The sequence below is a fragment of the Desmodus rotundus genome, chromosome 9 (assembly GCF_022682495.2).
Source record: "Desmodus rotundus isolate HL8 chromosome 9, HLdesRot8A.1, whole genome shotgun sequence".
Classification (NCBI taxonomy): Eukaryota; Metazoa; Chordata; class Mammalia; order Chiroptera; family Phyllostomidae; genus Desmodus; species Desmodus rotundus.
The window spans coordinates 2,258,988-2,282,568 of record NC_071395.1 but is presented as its reverse complement, the minus strand read 5'-3'; the positions used below and the strand labels follow the sequence as shown (position 1 = coordinate 2,282,568).

Here is a 23,581-nt window from a genome sequence, read left to right as displayed (position 1 = left end):
GTAGAACATGGCGGGTGTGAGGCGCTGCTGGGCTGAGCAGATGGACATTGACAATCGGGGAGACGGGCTGGAGCGGGTAGGGCTGGTGCTCAGACCTGGAGGTGGTGGTCTGGGAGGCAGTGCTGGGATTCAGGGTGGGGGGGACCCCATGGTCGTGAAGGCACAGCAGTGGAGCATTTGGGAGAGAACGCAGAGAGAGAGGGGAAGATGGAGGGCAAAATGTAGGTTTAGACAGAAGGAGCAGGAGCAGGAAGAGCTGAGAGATGGGGTAGAAAAACAAGCGCAGGAGGGGGACCTGACAGAAGGCAGTAGCAGAAGTGGTTCCGAAAGGAGGGAGGTCCCCTGAGTGGTAGGAAGGGTGACAAATGTGAGCACTGAGAAGAGGCTGCGGGACTCGGAGATGAGCTGGTGTTGAGAAAGCAGCTTTGGGCGCACGGGAGGAGGAGACGAGGGAGTGGAGGAAATGATAGACTATTTTTTAAAGACAAGTTTTGTGTAAGAGAGAGTGGAGGAGGAGCTATGAAGGGTGTTGGCTAAATCACTTGCAGTTTTTCTTGTTTGTTTTGTCTTGGTTTGTGCTCACAAGTGTCTTGCTCACAAGCAAAACAGCCAACATGCTCCTGGGCAGAGGGGGAGGCCTGAGCCACAGTGCAGGGCGGGAAGGGATCTCGGCCTGGAAGGGGCCTGAGCAGCAAGGAGGGCCGTCCCTCCAGCCAGGATGAGAGGACGAAGGGGTAATAACGAGAACAGCTGCATGTATGGAGCACGTGCGAAGTTCTTCGCATGTGTTAACTAAGGGTGGTTAACCCACAAGGACGCTAGACAGCGGTATCCCTAGCATTTTGAAATGCGACTCGGGTTGACAGTGTTTTGGTTGTCCTACTCAGGGTCTCCTAGCTTGGAGGCAGGGGGAGCTGGAAAGGCAGGGGGGAGAGGGAGGACTGTATCCTCAGGGGCCACAGAGTAGCAAGCTGAGCCCTTTGCTGAGGGGAATTTGCAGAACTTGAAATGGTTTTCCCCCCAGAAGTTAGGCTCCTTCTGAGGTCAGCCTCGTTCAGAATTGGCTATATTTGTTTTGTTCTGGATGGTATTTGAAGAAGTGAGCATTTTTTCCAATTATTTGCAAACGTTGATAGGTTTAAAGTGTCTTTCCCATCAGGCTTCACCGGCCCCTTTGTCTGACCCTCCTAGCGTGCTAACATACCGGACTAAATCACACTGTGATTGGGAAAGCACCCAGGGAAGGACGCATTTTTAAGTGCTGGGGGCACTGTGGGATTGCTAAGTTCCAAAACGACTCAAGTTTGCACCCTGCTATGTGTTGTTTTATATAAATAAAACCAGCATATAGAGTATTTCCTAGAGATAATGCCCAAAAAATAATCACTAGGCTATTAAGCTTTGCTTTTCACTTTGAAAATAGCACAGTCTTTCAGAAAACGCTGAAAATTATTTTCTCAATTATGTATATAATTTTAGCAGGGGAAAACCACTTTGGAACAACTGAAGATTGCTGTATTGCACTATTGTTCCAAACCATCTGTTGTTCCATTTGGAAAATAGATTTCTGGCAGCTGCATTGAGAAATTTAGGGTTACGTAGCTTGTAGGTCAAATAATTCATTTAAATTGGTTGCAATCCAGCAACCAATTCCAACTCCAGTTTTCCATCTGCCTAGCAAAACCCCTGGGACCGGCCAGCGCCACCGTGGGCAGTGACCAAGACCGCTGCCTTTGTCCTGTGTCCGACTGTTGATCCCAACTGAAAACCTAAAATAAACAGGAAAACCATCAAATGTTTTCTTAACTTTTAAAAAATTGGTTCTTAAGAGAATGAAAAAGTATGCTAAATATTTATGCCTGTGCCCAGAAAATTTCCCTCGTTATACAAAAGCAATTCTGTCGATAGGAAATTCAGAACCCTTATTTTTTCCCCTTCAGTTTATTGAGTTTCCTATTGTACATCGAGTCATCTCTTGGCTTAACATTGGGTGTCGCACAAGCAGGGCCTTGAGCTGAGCACTTTGCCATGTGCGTTTTAATGACGCTTAGTCACAAGTCACGGAGATAAAAACGAAGCCCCCCAGCTGACCCGGTTATGGTGATTAGGAAGTTATCAGGATGCCATAAATATTTATTACAGGCAACGATGCCATTGGCTGGCCCTTTGCCTCCCCTGCCCGGCTCTCTCGTTAGAAGAGCAGCACGTAAAAACGGGTCAGAGTTCCGTTTCGTCACGGAGTCGGGGCTGACTCCGTTCCGTCCCTACGGCCTCTGCCCTGACTTCTGTAATGTTGGGTGAGGTGCCTGAAAGCCAATCGAGATGCTGCTGTGGAAGGGCTTTGTATCAGGTGGGTGAGAGAGGGAGAAGCTGGCCACGTAGGCGGTGGGTTTCCCAGCGCGTCCTGCCCTCTCGGGTCAGGCGTGCTTGGGCAGGCAGAGGCAGGCCTGCCCGGACCTCTGACACCCCAGTCGGTGCTAGCGTGTGGCCTGTCCCCCCTCTCCAGGAGAGCACAGCCCCTCACTTGTAGGGAAGATCTCTATCGACAGCCACACTGTGCATGGAGAAGGCTGAGCAAAAATAACAAAGAGTCGTCGATCCTCTGATCTGCGTAACCAGTGCCACTGGACCAAAGACACTCTTTCCCTCAGACAGTGTTGGAGACCCGCCCTGGGCCAGTCTGGGTCCTCTGGACTCCCTGTGGACCCCCTGGGTGCTCTCGCTTTCATAGCTGCCCACAGCCTGGCCTTGGCTGGGTCTGGCTCACACTGGCCAGACTCGACAGATTCTGGATGATTCTTCCTGGTCTTACTCGACAAGCGAACCTTGTCTGTTTTGCCTTGATTTGACTAGTGGGTTATTTCCAACGGTATTCTTAGCTCCAACACGCCGTGGCGCCATCCTGGGACGTCCTCTGTGCTCATGAGATGTCACCAGATCTGTGTGCACAGTCGCAGCCATAAATTTACTCGTGAGTTCTACTAATAAGCATATACATATTTTATCCAAATCTTGACATTGGCATTTGCCTTCTTTACGTGGTTTTGAAAAACTGTACCAGTTTTTCTGTTGGATATTCGTTATCCATCTTTCTATTTCTATAGTCTGTGCCTCTTCCTTACTGAGATTTAAAGGAATCCACTGATACCGCGTTAGAAAGAAGGAAAAACCGTAAAACCCAAGGCTGCAGGTCTTGAAGGAAATGTGCTAACCCTGCCTCGCGTGCTTCGCTCAACTGTCTCCCCCGCCAGCTCTGGGTCCCGTGCAGCGGGGTGGCCACTTCCTTCTGCATAAGCAGAATTCTCTCTCATCCGTATTGGATGCACTTTTCTCTTGGAGGAAGAGAAAGGCTAACAGCCTTGTTAACTGCTTGTGCACACTTTTTCTTTATTGTGTTAACCCTCACCCAAGGATATGTTTTATTGGTTTTTTAGAGAGGGAGGAGGGGTTGGGAAGAGGAAGAGGCATCGATGTGAGAGAGAGGCATCAATCAGTATGCTCCCCAACTGGGGGTGGAACCCACAACCTTTGGTGTACAAGACAATGCTGCAACCAACCGAGCCACCCCGCCAGGGCACCCTATTTGTCTTTGAAAATGCATGTTCTGACCATGCAGAACGTGGGGAGGAGAGACGTCAGCCTTCTGTGGAATGGAATGTGAGGGCCGTCGAGTGGCTTATTCACAGACCTGGAGGCACAGTGCCATCCATCCGCACAACAGTGTCCCACGGGGAGGGGGGGGGGCGCTGAGTGGGGAGCAGGACCCAAGAGGGGAGAGGAGATACCTGCCTGAGGGTCTCTCCCTGTAGCGACCAGTAAACTCACCAAATACATTCGTCTAATTCCTGAAAGTAATTTCCTTACAGAACGAATCACGGAGAGAAATCTCTTCCTCTTAACTTTCCCATTGAGTAAACAGCAAGGATTTATGTAACAAAATACCTTCATAAAACATGGCAGCTAACTGGAAGAACCTGACATTTCGTGCAAGCCCAAGTTCAGCAGCTGCCCTTCTTTTCAGACTGGTTATAATACACGGCTCTCTGAATGAGGAACCTTCTCTGAGCGGCTGGCTATGTGGAGTTGTTTCTGCAACTTTGACCTTGGCCCTAAGATCTAACACTCCCGCCCGGGGCGGGCAGACGCCTGTGACGGCAGCGCCACCTTTGTGTATAAAGATGACACAGTGGAGCAGATCGTGCGCCGCGGGCCTTTGTTTTCTGAGATGACAGAGACATTGTTGCAGGCTCACTATAAACCTGTTCCTGAGGCAGCCACCAAAAACAGGAAACTCAATTTAAAAACTGATCACGATACTTACTGGACTCATTTTCCATGAACGCATGATTTATGAGGTCCTAGGAGACCTACACCTTATCAATGTATCATTTCCCTCCACACTTGTGTGGAAGGGACAGCAAGGTGTCCCGCAGTCCTGTGACTGGCCTTTAAAGAGTTGAACACAAGGAGGGCATCACTGCTTGGCACCTACCCACTGACCCCCCACCCAGGTCAGTTCATCCAGAGCTGCTCTAGGAATAGGGGTCTCTAGAGAAACACAACCAGCAGGGTGAGGGGCGGGCCTCGTGGTTGTGGGAGCTGAGGACCCGGCCATCGGCCGTTGGCCACCTGCATGCAGGCCAAGTCCCAGGGGACCTGGTGCTGTGTCGTTTGGTCTGAGCGCGGAGGCTGAGAACAGGGGAGCTGAGCTGGTGGTGCGAATCCCGTCCAAGGGCCGAGACAGGAGGACACATCCCAGCTCAAGCAGGCAGGCGGACGCGAAGGGGCAACTCTCCGCTTCCTCTGCCCGCTGTTCCTTTCCGGCCCCCAGCGGACTGGGTGATGCCCACCCACATGGGTGAGGACAAGCTACTCCACTGAGTCCACGGACTCCAGTCTTATCTGGAAACGCCCCGAAATACGGCCTACTCTGGGCACCCCACGGCCAGGCAAGGGGACAGGTAAAAATAGCCATCACACACGACTTTAAAAAGTCGGTGAACGTGCACGTACACTCTCCACCGCGGTCTGTGAGGGGCCGCGTGGGCAGAGTGCCCGTGCGCTGTGCTGCCGCACTTGAACTGCGCGTTTCGGTTCCGTGTGTGTCTGTCCTCGTAATGACTGTGATGACGACGGTAGAGAGAGGCTGCTGCACAGCAACCTGGCTTACGCATTCCCTTGAGTTAGCGGATGAGTAAGTCAATCAGTTTCAGCTTCCGGAAAACACAGACTTTTGGCAAGCCTGTAATCTAGCCTGAAATAACACAGCTCACGCTCCTTCCGTCCCTTCAACAAGGTTTGGCTTTTCTTCCTGTTAAAATGATGATGAAGCTAGCAATAATGCAATCACTGGTTCCATGCATAAAAACCACCTACTCACCGGCGATGCTGTCAGCCCTGTCAGGGGCACCGAGACGCATTTCTGACGACGATGCTGATTCTCGTGAATAGAGTGCGATGGTCGAGAACACGGGTCTGGAGGGAGTCGTCCAGGTGCGAAGGCCAGCTCTGTGCTCCCGGGCGAATGGGGCTTCTCGTGCCTCAGTTCTTCAGCTGTGGGGAGAGAGTAAGGACGAATTTGCCTACAGAGCTGTTGAGCCAGGGATTGTGGCCACACAGCTCGCGCAGGGTCAGTTATTGGTAGTGGAGACAGCGGAGGGAAGTGGCTCCCCAGAGCCTGGTGAGCAGCCACACTGAGGTCTTCGTGCTCCCTGCCGTGGTCCGAGCCTTCTCGCCAAACTGTTCCCACAGTGTGCACTGCAGGGAGTGGACGCCCATGCGCACACGAGCCTGAGTAGGACAGGTGGGGGGAAACAGACGGGGGAGAAAGCGCCGGGTATGGTGAGAACAACGTAAACCTTCTGTTTGGGGAACCAATTCTCCACCTGAGGGGAACAACCCAGAATTGACCATTTGGAGTAACTGCCTGACTCAGCTGCTAAAGAGTGAGGACTCTGCGCATAGAACCAAGCAGGAAAACGCCCGGGGACCGTGACAGCTCAGGTGCGCCCACCTGTGCACCTTAGAGGCCGAGAGGAGCTTGGGCCCTGTCCCGGAAGGTCACCAGCATGGTGGCATTTGGGGCCAGACTGGGGAGGCCATGAGCGAGTCTGGGGCCCTGTGGACACAGAGGTAATTGGGCCCTAAGCTCAGGATATTAAACCTTAGAGACGCTCTCACCCCACCTCCTGGTTTTCCATGTGAGGAAAAGGGCAGAGAGGTGGCCGTGTTGCTCAGGTGACAAAGTCAGTGGGACATGAGGACCAGACCCTAGCAGCAATGTCCCTCTCACCACACTTCAGGATGTTCCTTCTGTGACCGTTAGTGTTGCTGAAAGGCAGATGTGGGAGCTGATCGGGGATTTTGCCATATTAGCTCCTATCGGCCAGCTGCTATTCAGAACAACTGGTTTGGGTTAATTAAGGACCACTGAAAAATGAAGATATTTTTGTAACTCTGAGTACGCCTCCTTTCACCCAATCCCCCCCCCCCAGATAGCTGCGGCTCCCCTCTTAGTGGGTTTCACCTGCAGAGTTGCTTGTTGTTGTTTAAATGTCTGCGGGAATGGTGGAAAAGGGCCGAGGTGTTAGGAAAGAGTCATGGACAGGTGACTTCAATGAAGAATTTCCTCCAGAGACTCAGGAGCAGCAAACTTGCTCCTTTGTTAGTCTGATAACTCGGAAGCAAAACAAGGTTATGCAGACCAAGCTTCCCTCCAGACCGAATCTTCAGCCCAAGGTGCTTTGTGTATTTCTGGTGTTCTGAATCTGGTTAACTGGACACCAGTCACAACTCCCAGGTCCAGACAGGCCCAACCGTATTCTCACTAAGCGCGGAAGTGTCTTAGCAGTGTCATCTGAGGGTCTCGGCACCAGAGTCCAGGAGCTCGGAGTTGGGTTAGCCAATCACAGACACTTACACAGTTACAGCACCTCATTGCTCCACGGAATCGTTAAAGCCGTCTATTTGTGTTCATCTTCAACGCCACATGCAGTGTGTCACATGGTCCCCTGAAGAAAAACGGAGTCGGGAATCTCACTGCAAACTCTAACAAATCAAGCCGTCATGGGAAGCAGCCGTGCAAATCCACAACTGTGTACATAAACCAACCCTGGACACAGCGTATTCCCTGCTGTCAGTAAAATGCAGACTCCAGTTTCATACACTGGAATTTGAAGTCGCCTCCCCAAGCCCATTCAAGGCAGACAGAAAGTTGGATCCCTCGTGATGGTCAGAGAGCTTTAAGTGACGTGTGACTTTCTCAAGGTCTGTGAGTCACGGGTCCCAGGAATGCTGGACCTCTACGTCCCCAAGCACAGGGTTCTGGGCGGACACGTATGCCATCCCCAGGAGGTCAGCTCAGGAAGAATGGGCCGTGGCGTGGCCCAGCCTGTAGAAGGAGGGGTACTGGCTCTCGAGAGCCGGGTTGGAACAGGCGTCGGTGCAGACAGGCCCCAGCTGCACTGGCCTCTATCTCCTGCAGCATGGGGGTCATCCTTTGTGGAGGGAAAGGAAGAAAACTCCCTGCTGTGTGAGTACTGGTGCCCTGAGGAAAGAACACATGTTCTCTGCTGAGTGCAGTGCGTGGAAAGGGGCAGCTGTGCTCTGCTGTGAGCTCAAGGGTGGCTGTCCCACCTCCTCACTTCCGAGCTGATCCCCCGCTCTGCTGTAGGGGCTGCTGTAAACAAGGAGGCCCTTTGTCTAAACATCCAAATCTGCCTCCCCACTGCGGCCCACGCATTAGCCTGCAGGGCTGGCTTAATACCAAGCACATTTGCTCGCGAAGGCTGGGCTTGGGAACGGAGCCTGAACTTGGAGAGGACGCGGGTGACCTTCACTCGAAGTTCAAGCACACCGGGGTCTGCAAGTCAGAGGCGAAGGTGCAGGTGAGCAGGAGAGCGGCAAGTGCCCTCGTTGGTAAAGAAAGCTCTAGATCACTCGGTAAGGTTTTGTTATTTGACCTTTTACTTCCCAAAAGATGGAGGTAAGGTGGAGTAGTGGTGTCCCAGATGTTCACAGGAAACCCAAGGATTTGGGGGGAGTCACGGAAAAAGCCTCAAAGAGAGGAGAGCTGGTTCAGATGATTAATTTCCACCCTCCGCCCCAGGCTAAAGTCTCCTTTCATCAGGTGACTCTCGGCCCATCTGGCTGAAATGCTGGTGGGGGAGTGGGGGTCCTGCAAGTGCTGACTGTCCCCCGCCCCCTGCCCCCCCCGGAAATCCCAGTGACACTCCCTAGAGCTCTGCTCGTCTGTGGGGCTGGGACGCCACGTGTTGCTCGGTGGGAGCTGGGGCCTAGCGGGGCCTGATTTTATAGGAGAAACCAGAAATCCGTTATTTTTTAAACTCCCCCAATTCTTAAACAACACAACAAATTTGTTGATTTTTCATAACAGTACCAAACAAAAGAGATCGGAAGGTATGTGGCAAGTCTGCCAGTTCCCCAGCCCAGGCTAAGGGCTCCGCCCTCCTAGGAGTTGGGCGTTTAACACCAGAACGCAGGACTCAAATTAAGTGAAGGGACTGAGACTTTTTTCTTTCATTCACTTAGTAAATGTGCATATTAACACATTTCAAAAGCACCCACCAGTAGTCACAAGGGTTACAGAGATGTGTCCCATAGCAGCCTGCCTGTAGCTCCCATGTAGTTAGCAGAAAGGCAGGAAATTACTACCTTACAGTGAAGTCTGCTCACTTTGAGGGGTTTTCCCCAGCTGGGGTCGTCTCTGAAGGTATTTGGCCCTTCTGCGAGTGGCAGCTGCACCTTAAAGGGGCTCATCCCTTAGAGAGTAGGTGTGTAACGGGAGAAGCAGGAGGTACAAAGGGACGTTGATGCAAAAGAGCAAGGTGTGTTTGACAAAACAGCTGGTGTGAACTGCAGTTTAGTAATTAACAAATCAACACCAAGGATGGTCATTAAAAAACATTCCCCACCAAGAAACAAAAATGGCTTCTCCAGACCCATCCCAGGCTGCCTGAAGGAGGCACCCCTGGTGAGTGCTGGGAGCGGCCCGCCTCTGCTCGTCCCCCGGGAGGAGGGAAGCAAGCCCTGTGCTTAGGTGCACGTCTGGTGTGTTACATTGTTACATTCACAAGGAAAGGAAACCCCACAGTGCTATTTCCTGGAGCATGCCATGGACGTTGTGAGCCCTGCTGCGCGGTTAATAGCTTCTTCCTTTGTCTGTTCCTTTCCCCCAAGGCGGCCGTGGTGCCCTCCGCCCAGACCCTGAAAATCGCCGACTTCAACTTCAGTGACTTTGAGCTGTCCGACCTGGAGACGGCGCTGTGCGCGATCCGCATGTTCACCGACCTGGGCCTCGTGCAGAGCTTCCAGATGAAGCACGAGGTGGGGCCGCAGCCAAGTCCTTCTGGCATGTGTGTGCACGTGTGTGCATCATATGTGAACATGTGTCTGGTCTGTGTGCCACATGTGTGCAAGTGGGCAGTGGGCATGTGTGTTGTGGACACATGTACTTCGTGTATGTGTGTGCATGCCGGTGTGTGCCACCCTGCGTGTGCATGTATGTGTTGTGTGTATTGTGTGTGCACATGCGGGTGTGTCTGTAAGAGAGACAGTTGGTCTCGGATGCTAGTGTGAAGCACAGAGTAAGTCTCAGGGCTGACACCTGTCACCCAGTGCATTCGGAAGAATGGAAAGGCAAATCCCCAGCCGTCACAGAGACAGGCACCCAGCACTGGGTGGTGGGCCGGGAGGGAGTGTTGCCACTGCTGGGAGCGGGACATGCACAGGCAGGAGGACAGGACGGGGGTGGGAGGGCACTGTGCAGGGGTGAGGCTGGCGGGGAAGCACCGGAGAGGACGGCCAGAAGCAAGTCATGCAGACCCTGTGAGCTGCTCGGAGGGATCCAGATTTTGTCCGCAGAACAGTGGGGTCAGCAGGGAGCTGCAGCTGGAAAGGGACATGGTCCAATGGCAGGGGTCACGATGCCACCGAGCAGGGAGGAACCCGAACTGAGTGAGCTCCTCCAGAGTCGAGGGGCTTCAGGGTCAGTGGGGGCCCAGAGGGCCGCCCTGTGGGGTGAGGATGAAGACGACTTTAACACCATCAACAACCTCATCGGCCCCCCAGAGGCAGCGGGACCGAGAACCTACATCCTCCTGCACTGTGCACAGAGGCAGGGCCCGGCTCGCCCCGCTGGCTGTGCTGGCGGCACCAGGGAACGCAGGAGAGGAGAAGGCACCGTCTGGAAAACAGAAGTCCACTCGTTCACCGCTGAAGTTAGTTTTTCTGGTCAGTTGACTGTCCAGTCCAGCAATTTTCAACTGGGGTGCTGCAAGAATTTTAAAACATGCAACACCTGGCCATGGAGTCAGGGGCACTGGCCTCGTTTCCCTCAGACTGTCGAATAAAAAAGTGACAACAGCCAACACAACAATAGCCATCCGGTGTGAACAAACCAAAGTTATACCTATTTTTTTGTCGTATTGGCAAGAAACAATATACCTTTTGGTGTGCTGCTGAATGTTAGTGTGCGTGTGCCCTGAGACGAGAAAGGTTGAAAGCCGCTGGCATCGTCTCTCGCACAGATTTCCTATTGAAAGTTTAAATAGCTGGAGGGCCCCCACCGTTTAGCAATCTGTCAATTCATGAAATGCAAGGTCATTAACACGGCCAGTGCCAGCGTCCCCGGCACCTGCGTCACAGCGCGGGCACAGAAAGGCCTGAAGAGAGAAGGGAGGGACGAAGGTGCTGGCTCGCCCCCGGATCCCCTGCAAGCAGTTTCCATCATCGCAAGGAACCCTCGGCTTTGACCTCTGTCTGCAGCTGGCACGCGGAGGGAGCTGTCGATGCGGCGCCCTCCTCTCCCGGGCACTTTCTCCCGTCCCCGGGGCCCTGCCTGTTGGGTCTGAAGCATCTCCCATGAAGTGTGACGGGAGAAGCGCACACTTGTTTTCACGGCTCCCCAAAGCACAGGAGGTTGCGCACAACGGAGAGGAGGCGACTCCGAGGAGGACCAGAGAGCGGAGCACCAGCAGAGCGGCGCGCTGAGGGGCCACGGTCCTGGGATTCTTGGGGACACACACCACTTAGAAGGGGCCTCCGCCCAGCGCCTGAGATTTTCTCCGCAGTCTGTCCTTCTTTTAAAGTCCGTCCTTTTGTTCCATCTTTAAAGTATATTTTTTTCCTATGGACCTCAGGGCTTTATTCTGCATATGTTATTTTTTCAACTACTTCTTGGTGACCAAGCAGTAACTCTGTCTGCATATTCAAGCGGAGTTTAATGGGCACAGAGAACCCAGGCTCGCAGCAGGGCTGGGAGCTCCCCTTTGGACTCATGTTCTCTCCCTTGTGCCCCGCCAGGCCCCAGCGTCCCGCCCCAAACACCTTCGCAGACAAACAGCTGGAGCCCGAGAGCGGCAGTGCCGGCAGCTGCGTGCAGGGCTCTTCCTCTGAAAGGGGATCCGTGCGCATGTGACCCCCTACGTGGACTCTCCTTACAGTGACACACGGACATAGCACCTTTCAAAAGGCTCGCGGGTGCCCCCCCATGCCCCCACACCTTTCTTAGAGCTGTCTCGCATTTCACTGCTCCCTTAGCCAGCGTGGTGGGGAGCAGGCCACGTTCCAGGGTCAGGCTGTTCAAGTGGGAATTTCTCCCCACCCTTTAGGAGCCACACGACCTTGAGTACGTTCCTGCTCTGCTCGTCAGTCCCCTCCTCTGTTAACGGATTCAATCGAGAATCCTGGTGGAATCCTGCCCCTGAGTCGGGAGGGCCTGACGTAGCTGCTTCGCACAGCACCTGCAACACCGCGATTGTGCAGTGAACGGGGGCAACGCTTGTAACTCCTTGTGCTTTCTTCCCCAAAGGTTCTCTGCAGGTGGATTTTAAGCGTTAAGAAGAACTACCGGAAGAATGTCGCCTACCACAACTGGAGACATGCCTTCAACACGGCGCAGTGCATGTTTGCTGCCCTGAAAGCAGGCAAAATCCAGGTACCCGGAGAGCCGTTTATATGTCTGAGACGTTTTGTGGCTTTACCAGTAAAATTTACAGCGTATTCCCTCAGGTTTTTTTAACGTGCGCTAACGACGGTTGAGAATAACATTTACTGCCAGTTACAGAACAAATTACACTTTAATGAAAGAAAGCAGTATGGCAGAACACTTAGTTGCTAACTTTCTTTCAGATACAATGTATATGACGTGTTAAAATAACTTCATGTTCAATCTAAATGGCACTTGGGCAAGTAAATATTTCCCTCAGAGGAAAACTCTACAGTGTAAGAAAAAGTATCCCATTGCTCAGGTTCACGTTCAATCTGCTCCACAGCAGAATTCCTCAAAACCACTCAGGCCCTGAGCCTGGCCTCGGGGGCACGTCAGGGCTCTGGGTCACAGGTTCTCTCGAGTAGCCCGTTAGTCTTACAAGTGCGGTGACCAGACTCTGCTCACAAAGAAGACCGCTGCAGAAAACGTTCGGGCGGTTCGTTCCCTCCCAGGCCAAACTTATGCCCATCCCTGGTCTTAGATTCGAACTTCAGTAGAGACCAACAGGTTATTCTAGGTAAATGATTCCAGGCATCCATCACATCATTTTTTTAAATTTTTATTTATTTATTTTTAGAGAAAGAGGAAGGAAGAGAGAAACATCAATGTGTGGCTGCCTCTCTCACGCCCCCTACTGGGGACCTGGCCAGCAACCCAGGCGTGTACCCTGACTGGGAATGGAGCCAGTGGACCCTCATCACAAACTTTTTTAAATTCAGAGCTTCCATGATTTTTTAAATTACTGAATTCTAAAACTCTCATTCTCTGTCTCTGCTTCCATCGGGGGCACATTTAGTGGCGAGGGCCAGAGCCGACATTTGTAAGAAACAGGCTGCCCTCACGTCGGGGCCTGGAAAGGTCACGCAGATCAAACCACTGAATGCCATCCTGGCTTCTGTGCAGAAACACAGAATGCTGGTGTCTGTGTATGCTGCGAATGCACTAGTCAGAGTGTTGAGCATCCCAGCAGAAGGGAGCTGAGAATTTCCATGTGTGTTTTCTCACTAAGAAGAACAGTAGTAAAGAAAGTACAAATGGCAGCTACCCCCCTCCAAAGAAAACCTGTGGCTGGCTCTGGAATACACTGTGTGATTTTAAAGCCAGATGCCCATCCCTGGCTCTCTCCTGTGTGCCGTTTGCCGAACAGCCACGCTGTCTGTGAGCCTTTGGGCTCAGCCATGGAGAGCAGAGAGCGGGGGCGGCAGGGAACGAAAGGTCAGAGAGCGGACAGCCATCCCAGGTTTATCCTGATCATTCCAATTTGTACGTGGGTCACTGAGAAGAGGGGCATTCTCTGTGGTGGGCAGCTGATCGGTAGAGGCATCTCAGCCTTCTGTTGATAAGGGACGTTTGCAGTAACCCCATTCTGAAGACGAGGCGCAGCTGTTCCCCACAGAGCAGGGCTTCCGCACGGTCCCCCGTGGGGGTGAAGTGGCATGTGTGTACAGCCCTGAGAAAAACCCACAAGACTGGACAGGGGTGGTCCGGTCCCTGACCAGCCCCCTCTCTGTCTTTCCTGGCCCACGTCGGCCACGCAGAACAAGCTGTCGGACCTGGAGGTGCTCGCCCTGCTGATCGCCGCGCTCAGCCACGACCTGGACCACCGCGGCGTGAACAACTCCTACATCCAGCGGTGAGGCTGCCGGGCCAGACGCAGGCCGGGCTTCTGCCCTACGGAGGGTCTTTTTCAAAGCAGAGGCCACACCGGTGTTGCCCGGTACCCACTTCCAGTGGGCCCAGGCCCCGCAACACACTCTGGTTGTATTTAAGGGAAAGGGAAAAAATAATGTGAGTCTGGTACGGTGTTGGTAACATTTCTGGCCTGAAGTTAAACATTCGTATTGAGAATCTTATTTCATGAGACAGTTACCAAGCGTTCTGTATCAGGCTGAACTTCGGCGCTTCATAGAAGAGTGCAGACTAGCCCAGGGAAGGTAAACTCCCACCCAATGGAAAGGGTGGTACTTAGCTCGATGCTGGCTCTTAGTAAGCACTCGGGAGGAGGACGTTTTGTTTGGTCATAGAGCAGGGGCCACTTGTCACACAGCATTGAGGACCCTGGGCTCTGCGGCCCAACTTGGATTCAAACCCCACCCCTCACATGCTCCGGTGTGGCCTCCGCCGAGGTGCACATCTCTCTGCACCTTGCTTCCTGGTCGGTGGAGCGGAGGTGGCAGCACACCTACCCTGCAGGGCTGGTGCAGGTTTCAAGAGCCAACACACATCCGTGCCCCGAGGAACGGCTGGTACGTTGCACGTAAGTGTCGAGTGCATCTCAGCAGCAGAGGCTGGGACGGTCCCATCAGCAGCAGCCCGCTCTGGGGCTAACTTTGTAAGTGAGATGCTCACTCTTCAGGCCAGTACCGCAGGCTCCCACGTGCACCTTGCTTAGGTGACATTTGCAGTGACAAGTGAGATGTAAAGATGACACTGCTTTTCATCAGATTTTTCAGCCCGTGACATTTTTATTTTCTTGCAGCACCTTAGTGGAAAAGCCCACATTTTAATGCGAAAAATCTCTTAGTGCTGAGCATCTTTTCAAGTGTGCCAGGGATTCCACTAATGGGTAGATAGATCTCTTACGGAAATTCCAGATGTCCGATATCTTGAGGGAATTTCAGAAAGCTCTCTAATCACTCTGCCTTTATCTAAATAAATAGAAAACTCCTGTAAAAGGGATTGCCGTGGTGTCACCCCCGTGTCCCCTGCTGACCGTTGATGGGAAGAGATGGCAAGAGTGTCAGGGATGGGCCGTTTCCTCTGTAAAAATCTCACGCTTTGGTGAATGACATGGTCCCCTCTGTCATGTGACTGCCGTCCTGAGCCTCTCGCTATGACAGGGAACAGGGACTTGTCTAAACAGACCGTGGAGCGGCTGGAAGATCTCAGAGCTAAACGCCTTGTTATTGGTGTGCAGATTGGACGTCATGCCGCCCCTCGGGAGAGGGGAGAGCACTCGGCTATTTTTTCCTTTGTTTATTTAAAAATAACTACCCAGAGAATCATCTGCAGAAACGTCATCCTCTCTTAAAAAAACAAAAGCCCTGGGGAAAGTCACGGGTCGTGGCATCTCGCTTTCACGCACACCACAAAGCCGACGGCCACCAAGTCGCAGCAACTTTTGTGAAAAAGGAAAGGAGTGTCGGAGATTTTTGTTTCTTCCTACCTGCCCGTGGTTTGAGCAGAGGAAACCAAGACACTTCCAGGGATGTGTCTTCTCCTCTCCTCAGTGGGACAGGGGTGTCCCTCTCGGGGGGGGGGGGGGGGGGTATAGGGGCCGCAGCCACTCCTGCAGGAAGGACCCACTGCCGGACGGGCTGCTGCGCCCTCGCCTCTGCAGGCAGTCAAACGTTGTACAGAGAAACCCAGCGCAGTGGAAGAAGGCGCAGGAATAGGTGGTCGGAAAGAGAAAAACCCTCACGTGGCAGCAAGTTAGAAACTGAGCTTCTCCCACTGTTCGTTCTTCCCGATCATGGCTCCCAAAAATGCGTTTGAAGGAGATGTTCTGGTCTGCACTCTGTCTTGGGTGCTCTGGTTCCTCCCTGTGTTAGGAAGCCTGAGGGGCCTCAGAGGAAGACCCCGGTACACGGTCCAGGGGCAGGGCTCTGTACTCTCGTCTCCCACACGACAGCTGGGAAAGGATGGGGGCTTCACGGGGATAGTGAATGATTTTAAAAGCAGGCAGCTCCAGGATCCGAGTCCAGAATGCCAGTCTGGTCTCAGTGCTGGCGTCCTGAGTCCAGCCTCAGAGGTGGTGTTGAAGCCCGGCTCTGCCGTTGACACCTGCCTTGGGCAAGGTGGTATCTTGGACCCTTCGGTTGTCTGAAAGCAAAGGCTAAAGTGCCAGAGCTAGTGAGGCCAGCCTGGGTCCGCCCGCAGGGCACTGGGACAGAGCTAACGTGCACATGGCGTATCTGTGCCTGGGATCCTGGGGTTAGGGATGGAGCGCCCCTCCCCACCAGCCCCAAAGTGTGAAGCGGGGAAGAGGGCGGAGTGACAGAGCCAAGTGCTGCACCCTACATGGGCAGCGGTGCTTTGGAGAAATCATTCGAAATCAGACACAGAGGCTGCTGTCCACCAGCCCCCAGGCTCCTGTGGCCACAGGTGACTGCCACAGGTGACTCCAGGCTGCAGGGACGCAGTAGGGACCCCAGGAGCAGCAGCTGTGAGGGCAGAGCCCTGCGGACAGGGCAGCGCCCAGCACCTTCCAAGGGCCCCTGTGGGGCGGCCCATGGGGCAGTGGCTGGAGTCAGGGGTGGGACTGAGGGACCTGCACCTCTGGGTGGGAATGGTGGGTGTCATCGGGGACACAGTCAGAGCCGAGTGAGGAGGCTCACAGGCCCACAGTGACGGGGTCAGGAAGCAGCCGCACCAGGTGGGATGAGATGGCACTATATGGGCACTGTAGGTCCGTGCCTGCCTCACGCCCAGGCTCCGGCAGCGTGTCCTCGCGCCGGTGAAGGAGAGCACACGGGGCAGTGGGCACGCAGGGGCCGACTTCAGCACATGAGGTCTGCGTGATGAGAAGGGGCTGCACGAGGCCGGACGCACAGGGGACGTCCGGTTCTGCCGTCCTAGGCCCTCCCCGCCGGCCTGGATGCCGTGAGCAGGCCGCTGTGTCCTGACTTCAGACACTTACGTGCGCCCTCACTCAGCCAGACGCCTCTCCTGTTCTCCTCAGTTCAGTCCAGCGAGCTCCCTGGACGCAAATGCCTGGGTCCCGCGTGGGGACCTGCCTGCCTGCCTGCCTCGCCTCCCGTCACTGACCCCCCAGCTGGGTCCACCTCAGGCAGGAGGGCTGCCTGACCTTCAGCCTCATTTCACAGGAAAGGCCAGCGTGGATGTTTGTTTCAGATTCGAAACTAATTACAGTCTGAAATTGAGCAGTTACTGGTACAGCTATTTCAGAGAGCTTTCCCACGTCTAGAGAGGCCCGTACTTGTCCGTATTCCCGTTGATAAAGCCACAGGAGTGTCCCTGAGTGGAAGCAGCATTTGAAAACAGTTGGACTCTTTATGCTTAGTCCCTGGAGATTACCTCCCTCTTTTCTCAGCAGAAGGCGGGCAAACGGTTGGCCTCGTGAGTTCTGTGAAGTAGCCTCTGTTTCAGTTAGCCAGTGAGGACAACCCGACAAGCTGGCATGTGGGGGAACTCGGTCATTCTCTCTAAGGTTCTCTTCCTTGGCCCGGTCTCTGCAGAAGCGAGCACCCCCTGGCCCAGCTGTACTGCCATTCGACCATGGAGCACCACCACTTCGACCAGTGCCTGATGGTCCTCAACAGCCCGGTGAGTGCCGCGCCCGCGCCCGTGTGCAGGCTGCGAGGAGAGCTTTCTAAATTCCCTTGTCTTCTTAAGTCCTGAGTCCAGGCCCAGGATCGTAGTTCCCGAGCTTGACTCCTCGTTGGGTGAGGAAGGCAGAGCCGACCCCTGAGGGTAAAGCAGGCACGGTGCCTTTGGTGGTATGGGCCACGCCCCCGACCCACTTGCACTGGCCTGCTCCTAAGGAACACACGCTGCGTGCGATATTAAGTCAACACTATTAAAAGGTGTGCCAAAATGTTCCTGGGTGTACCACAAAAGCCACAGAGAAGTAGTTTTTTAGCAGTCAATCGTTTACAAGTTTCACTGCTCCGTTCTTCATTAATGTGGCCCCTTCCGTCAGGATGCAGCCATGACCCGCCCCAGGCTCTGTGGTCAGTGCGCAGGCCTGGACCGCAGCCTGAGGTGCGTCCTAGCTGGCGAGCAGGCCTGCGCCAGCAGAGGTGCCGGTATGAAGGCACTTCTCTTACAGGACGGGAGTGGGAACAGAGCGGGTGACCTCATTGCAGGGCACCCACTTTATGTAGGCCGGCAGGAGTCCCCCGCTGCAGAGCTCGGAGCTCTGGGCAGGCGTTTGGTCCAGGAGGACACTCGGTTGTGCCCAGTCGGCAGCTCCTCCGCAGGGGAGGCGGGTGCTAGCGCTGGTTTTCTTTCTTCCCAAAGGGCAACCAGATCCTCAGTGGCCTGTCCATCGAGGAGTACAAGACCACGCTGAAAATAATCAAGCAAGCGATTTTAGCCACAGACCTGGCCCTGTACATCAAGTAAGTTTCGGGAAACAGCCTGCAGTGAGTGGGTCTCGGAGTTTGCTGTGTTTCAGGCTGCGCAGCCACACTGGGGGACGCCAAGACCATAGGGAGCACGTCCTCACAAAGCCGCCCCCAGACTGCGGACAGCTCCTCGGGGAGAACCGTGGGCCTTTGAGGCTGCTGACCCAGCACTCAGCGCGTGCATCTGAGTGTGGCGTGTGTGCCCGTCCGGGGAGTGGGCTGTGGGGTGCACTCGGGGCTGCAGTCCCTGCGGCCAGTGGGGCGGTGGAGAGGAGCATGGGTGCGCTCACTGGGTTTCCCTGGAACCTGCGGCCCCGCCCCTCCAGACCCGCAGTCACACAGTCACGGCCGTGCCTGACTCGGCGGCCGCACACGTAAAGGTACCTGCATCCGAAAGCCCCTGCTTCTCTGAATGGGGCGCATTTCAAAGTCCAGGAGGATGACAGAAAATTCAGTACTTTGCAGTTGATTCAAAGTGATTGCCGAATGTGCGGCCCATTTCCTTATGTTTCCCTGGTTTTCTGGCGTGTCTGGCATCTCTGACTCTCTGAGACGCCCACAGCGCTGGGCTCCTGGGAGGTCCGCAGTGGACGCGAATGAGCGCTCCTGTCCAGTTTTCTCGGTCTGCCTGTGCTTCAGAAGCATGTCGCAGCGTTGGACAGACACAGGGCAAAGGTTTCGACCTTTCACTGTACCTGTGTCATCATACACACGAGTTAGCTGAAATTAAGCTACAACCACATAGGTCTCCTCATGCCATGCATTTGAGATTTCTTAAGTCAGTCTCAGCATCACACTGTCAATTCACACTGTTTTGTGTATTTGAAGTCGAGGTTAAGAACTGAGATGTCCATCACTTGTGATCGGGACTAGGTGAGGTTTAATGTTTCACCCAGAGAAAATGGCAGAAGGAGGAACAGTGAGTTGTTAACAGTTTTTAAATGGTGACTTTTATGTCGGGCTCTAAGGCGCATAAAAACCGTTAGGGATTTTTTTCCCCAAAATTTAATCCATGACTCTTGTAGATCAGAGGGGTAAGACAAGAGCCTAGAGACGCCTCCTAACCACCGACTATTTCTCTTTATTTTCAAGGAGGCGAGGAGAATTTTTTGAACTTATAAGAAAAAACCAGTTCAGTTTTGAAGACCCTCACCAAAAGGAGCTGTTTTTGTGAGTAGTGTTTCGGTGGCTATGTGTGCAGCTGCAGCTCTGCCCCCTGATTGGCTGTGTCCATGCAGGTGTCACTGTGGCCACTGGTTCCCCCCTGACGACCTGAGAGGCCACCAGGAGTTTCCAGGGTCGCACCAAGGGCTGGCCATGAATAGGCAATAGAAATGCATTTGCAAATTCAAGTGAATAAGTCCTTCCTTTGTTCTAGAAGGAACGTTCAAATGTGGTAGAGCACCTGCTCCCAGTTCTAGGGTTCCCGTGTTCGGGTCCCCAGTTCTTTGGATCCAAGGAGCAGCAGGGGGCATCCTGGGGTCCTGGGTGTAGGGGGCTGGTTGTGAGGGCTTACTGCCCTGGAGTGGGGATGGCAGAGTCCTCAGTCAGGGCGGGGCAGTCCCAGGCCTGTTCTTCCTCCTCCACGCCGCCAGCCCCGCCCACTGTGAGTGCCCTCCATCCCTGCACTGTTACCTTGACGACTTTTGCGGAGCAAGACCTGTACCAGTAAGAAAGAGCAAAGAGGCAGTGATGGGATGTGGCGATGCTCAGGACCGTGCGTTCCCTGACAGACGGTCCCTGCGTAGCCTGCAGATGCGCGTTGTGAGGCCGCGACCCCCAGGGCCCCGCGGTCTGTTCAAGGGCACGCCGCACACGGCACCCTCCGAGCGGTCCCAGAGCCCTCCTCAGAGACGTGTAGGCACACGCTCTGCTTGGTGGGCTCCAGCCGGCCCTTCTCATAACAAAAGGGAAACTGGACCGAGCGCCAAGCCTGGGCGTGGTCTTCGGGCTCTCCCCCTGTGGCCGCGCAGTCTTGCGGTCACTTGCCAGCACCTCCCACAGGCCTCACTTCGAAGGCGGCAGGTGTTCAGTGCACAGAGGTGCCGTGTGCTCTGGGGGGGGGGGGGAGGTGGTCGGTATGGGGAGAACTTCAGAACCCCTCGTGATGGTGGGTCCGCAAGGTGGCCGCACTGTCTGGGGCCCGGGGTGCTTGCCAGAGTGCCGGTGTCAGAGGCACAAACGTGGCAGCCAGAGTGGAAGTCCGTTGTCTTTGCGGCTGTGCGTCCTTAGGGAGCAGGGCTCTCAGCTGGGCTTCCCCACGGGACCGGGGGTGCAGTCCTTCCCCCGAGTGTCCCCGCAGCACAGCGAGGGCCTTCCTGCCGCTCCTTCCCATGAACTGAGAGGGTGAAATGGCAGGTGTTTGGATCAGACACGGGAAACATGGGGTTAGAGGGCTTGAATTCAGCTTTTCCTCTAGTAACCATCTCCTGCGGGTGGTACTCCCTCCAGAGTAACGGGGCTGTGGGGCCTCTCTCTCCCCGAACAGGGCGATGCTGATGACTGCCTGCGACCTCTCCGCCATCACGAAGCCCTGGCCCATCCAGCAGCGGGTAGGTCGTTCCCACGGTAAATGCGCTCACTGCAAAGTCACATTAGGAAAAGTCTTTACTCTGCAAGGCAGCCTCAGAAGTGTTTGTGGAACTTACGTCTAATTTTTAAGTAGTATCAAAAGCAAACAATTGGACACGCGAATTTTCTTTTGGAGATTCATTAACACTTCATGATATTTGGAACATACATTAAGAAAGAGAACACCTGTGTTAACGCAGCAAAACCTAGTGGTGGTTCAGTGTGACTTGGGGAGGCACTGCTGTTGGCCCCCATGGAGATGTTTTAGCACATCCCTTTAGCAACGGGACGGGGAAGCATCTGTGTTTCCACTTATCCTTCCTGTGTCCCCGTCTGGGCCCCGAGCAGGCAGGGCGACGAGGTCTGGGCCCAGACACAAACACCCGCCCTGCGGGCAGCACCGCAGGGCTCAGCGGTCAGAACAGCTGGTGTGGGTGACGGGCTGGCGGAGGGCAGCACAATGCTGGACGCTGCATACAACACTGAGTGTATCGTACAGGTGGCACTAAAAAACAACTGGGCGAAAGCAGACTCCTCACTCGGTGATGTGAGGGTGATTTTCCCTCCCCATAGCCAGAGAGCCAGCGGCAGAGCTGGGCCTGCTCTGCAAACCGGAACCCCAAATGGGGCCGAGGGTTGCGTGCAGAGAATCAAACCATCCAACTACTAAACAGAAACAGTCGTGGGTCCCTTCCTAACTATGGCTCAGCACGCAAACACAGTAAAGGAGAAGACTAATAAATTCGATTCCATAGAAAGGAGAAAATAAGGAAACCTGTGCATGACAAAGACGCGATAAGCCAAGTAAAAGGCCACAGTAAACTGGTGAAAGTAATTGCAACTCGGCCTGATAGTTAATAAATATCTCTAATGTTAAAGAACCAACCACCAGAGAAGACAAAGGCCAATAACCCTACAGAAAAATGGGCCAAAGGCTGAACAAAAATTGATAGAAGAAGAAATGTGAATGACTGTTACTCATTTGAAGAGCTTCCTGGAACCTCAATCACCAGAAAAAATGCAAATTAAAATTACACCAACGCGCAAAAAAAGCTTGTACCGAATCTTGTACAGCTTCGTTCCCAATAGTCAGAAACTAGGTATGTCCTTCCTGGGGAGAGGATAGGACCGAGGGAGCAGAGACGGAAGCCGGAGCTCCGAGGAGCGCCTTGTTCTGTATATTCAACTTTGGGGCTGTGGAAACAGTGCTTAGAACCCTAAAATAACGCTGGGTTTTAAACATCGCTGAGCCTTGAAAGTAGAATGAAACAAACCCGGTTCGGGCTGAGCGACCACACTGAGAAGGGCTGCTTCACCCAAGGGATATTAACGCAATGATGGGACTAAGCATCTACAGGAGGATGCTCCTTAAAAACCAAAAGAACTGCCAAAAAAAGTCCTCGCCGCTGTTTTCAGCAATCACATCGTCAGTGGTGATACTGTCTGGATATCCGATCCCTGCCGTAGGTGACGTGGGATAAGAGCACCTGAGAAATGACGCTGGAGCTGTTGCAAATTGGGCTTCTGCGTGTGAGTGAAGAATTGGCCCAAGGGGGCCAGAGCCTCAGGCAAAAGCCTGGGTCCCAGATGTGAACTGAAATACTGCGAGAGCGTGTGCCTTGTCCAGCCCCCGGAGGGGCCTCCACAGAGCGATCCGTGGAGCCATCAGCACGGTGCATGAACACACCCAGTGCCCGACGGAGTGAAGAGGAAGGAAGGCTCCGGGAGGAAATGCTGATGCAGTTCAGAAGCAAGTAACACACAGGTGAGCCCAGAACCGCTGGAGGCACGGCCCCTCCCACTGGCTGAGATGGAACAATTCGAGCATCCATAGGGGTCGAAATGCATTAAATACGCTTTAATGTAAGAGGTCAAAGTAATCCTGGAGATAATAAAACAAAGCCTTCCCTGGCCATCTTTGGTGGGGGCTCTGGTGGAGAGCCAAGTTATGTCTTTTAAACGGTAATTGATGTAAAGAAGAGCAAGCATCTCTCTTGCTTTCGGGCACTAAATACTTAACTTTCTCTTCATTGTATTTCAACTAATGAAGGAAAAGGAAATGATTGACTTGGCTCGAATCTCCGCTGCTGCAGCCACCCCTGCATCACCGGATCTAGAGGGAGACCATCCACGTGGCTAACATCACAAAACAGAGCCAGCTGGGCATTGTGGAGCCCCCGACGACAGCACACGGCACTGCCCGTGCCGTAGTCGGGGCACAAATATGGACTGAAACAAGCCCAGTCTCGGGCCAGTCGAGCCTCCCAATCCCATTACTGGTGCGTGGAGAATGGGTCACTCTCCGTGACCCCAGGGAGAGAGAAGTGGCCAAGCCCAGACAGCAGGAACGCAGGATGAGTGGCCCAGCTCATTCAGCTGGACTGACGGCAGAACATAAAGGAAAATGCTCACAGAGAGAGAGAGAGGAGGGTCCCGGAGATTAATGGAAAGGTACAAGGCCTGAGAGTCTGTGGCAGCATGGGGGCCTGTTTGACCTCTTTCACGGCACCAGGTGTAACAGGTGCTCGGTAGCTCCTGGATTATGTGTGCAGAGGGGCTGAAGGGGAGAGCTCTGCTACCTTATTCTGTGTAGACAGACTACAAACTCCAGCCTTCGGAAGTATTAGGTGCACACTGACAGCAGACGAAACATCACTTCATCCCTCGTTACTGCTTTATTCTAATTTTACTGATGTGCTGGAAAGCTCCAGACCTGACAGATTTTATCAGCTCCCTCAAAGTCTCTCTCGCAGGGTGATATGCGTCGAAGCGCCAGCCCATCGCCTGTTGTTTGTTGCAGATAGCTGAGCTGGTGGCGGCCGAGTTTTTTGACCAAGGAGACAGAGAGAGGAAGGAACTCAACATAGAGCCTGATGTGAGTACGAGACTTTGGCAGGGGTTAACCAAACGA

General features: G+C 53.8%; 1 protein-coding gene and 1 long non-coding RNA gene across 10 annotated transcripts in view; one reads left to right on the top strand and one right to left on the bottom strand.

Annotated features, from left to right (window-relative positions):
- Positions 1-23,581, bottom strand: part of LOC123480625 (uncharacterized) — a 140,105-nt gene that overhangs the window by 86,457 nt on the left and 30,067 nt on the right. For all 3 annotated transcript variants that reach the window (XR_006656712.3, XR_006656710.3, XR_006656711.3), the window contains one exon: positions 5,381-5,553. This is a non-coding gene — a long non-coding RNA (uncharacterized lncRNA). The remainder of the gene's footprint in view (positions 1-5,380; positions 5,554-23,581) is intronic.
- Positions 1-23,581, top strand: part of PDE5A (phosphodiesterase 5A) — an 84,294-nt gene that overhangs the window by 53,897 nt on the left and 6,816 nt on the right. For all 7 annotated transcript variants that reach the window (XM_053911096.2, XM_024568574.3, XM_053911094.1 and 4 more), the window contains 8 exons: positions 9,199-9,345; positions 11,831-11,956; positions 13,549-13,643; positions 17,209-17,296; positions 17,993-18,093; positions 19,192-19,269; positions 20,588-20,651; positions 23,471-23,545. In XM_053911096.2, the coding sequence (XP_053767071.1) occupies positions 9,199-9,345; positions 11,831-11,956; positions 13,549-13,643; positions 17,209-17,296; positions 17,993-18,093; positions 19,192-19,269; positions 20,588-20,651; positions 23,471-23,545 (774 nt within the window). The remainder of the gene's footprint in view (positions 1-9,198; positions 9,346-11,830; positions 11,957-13,548; positions 13,644-17,208; positions 17,297-17,992; positions 18,094-19,191; positions 19,270-20,587; positions 20,652-23,470; positions 23,546-23,581) is intronic.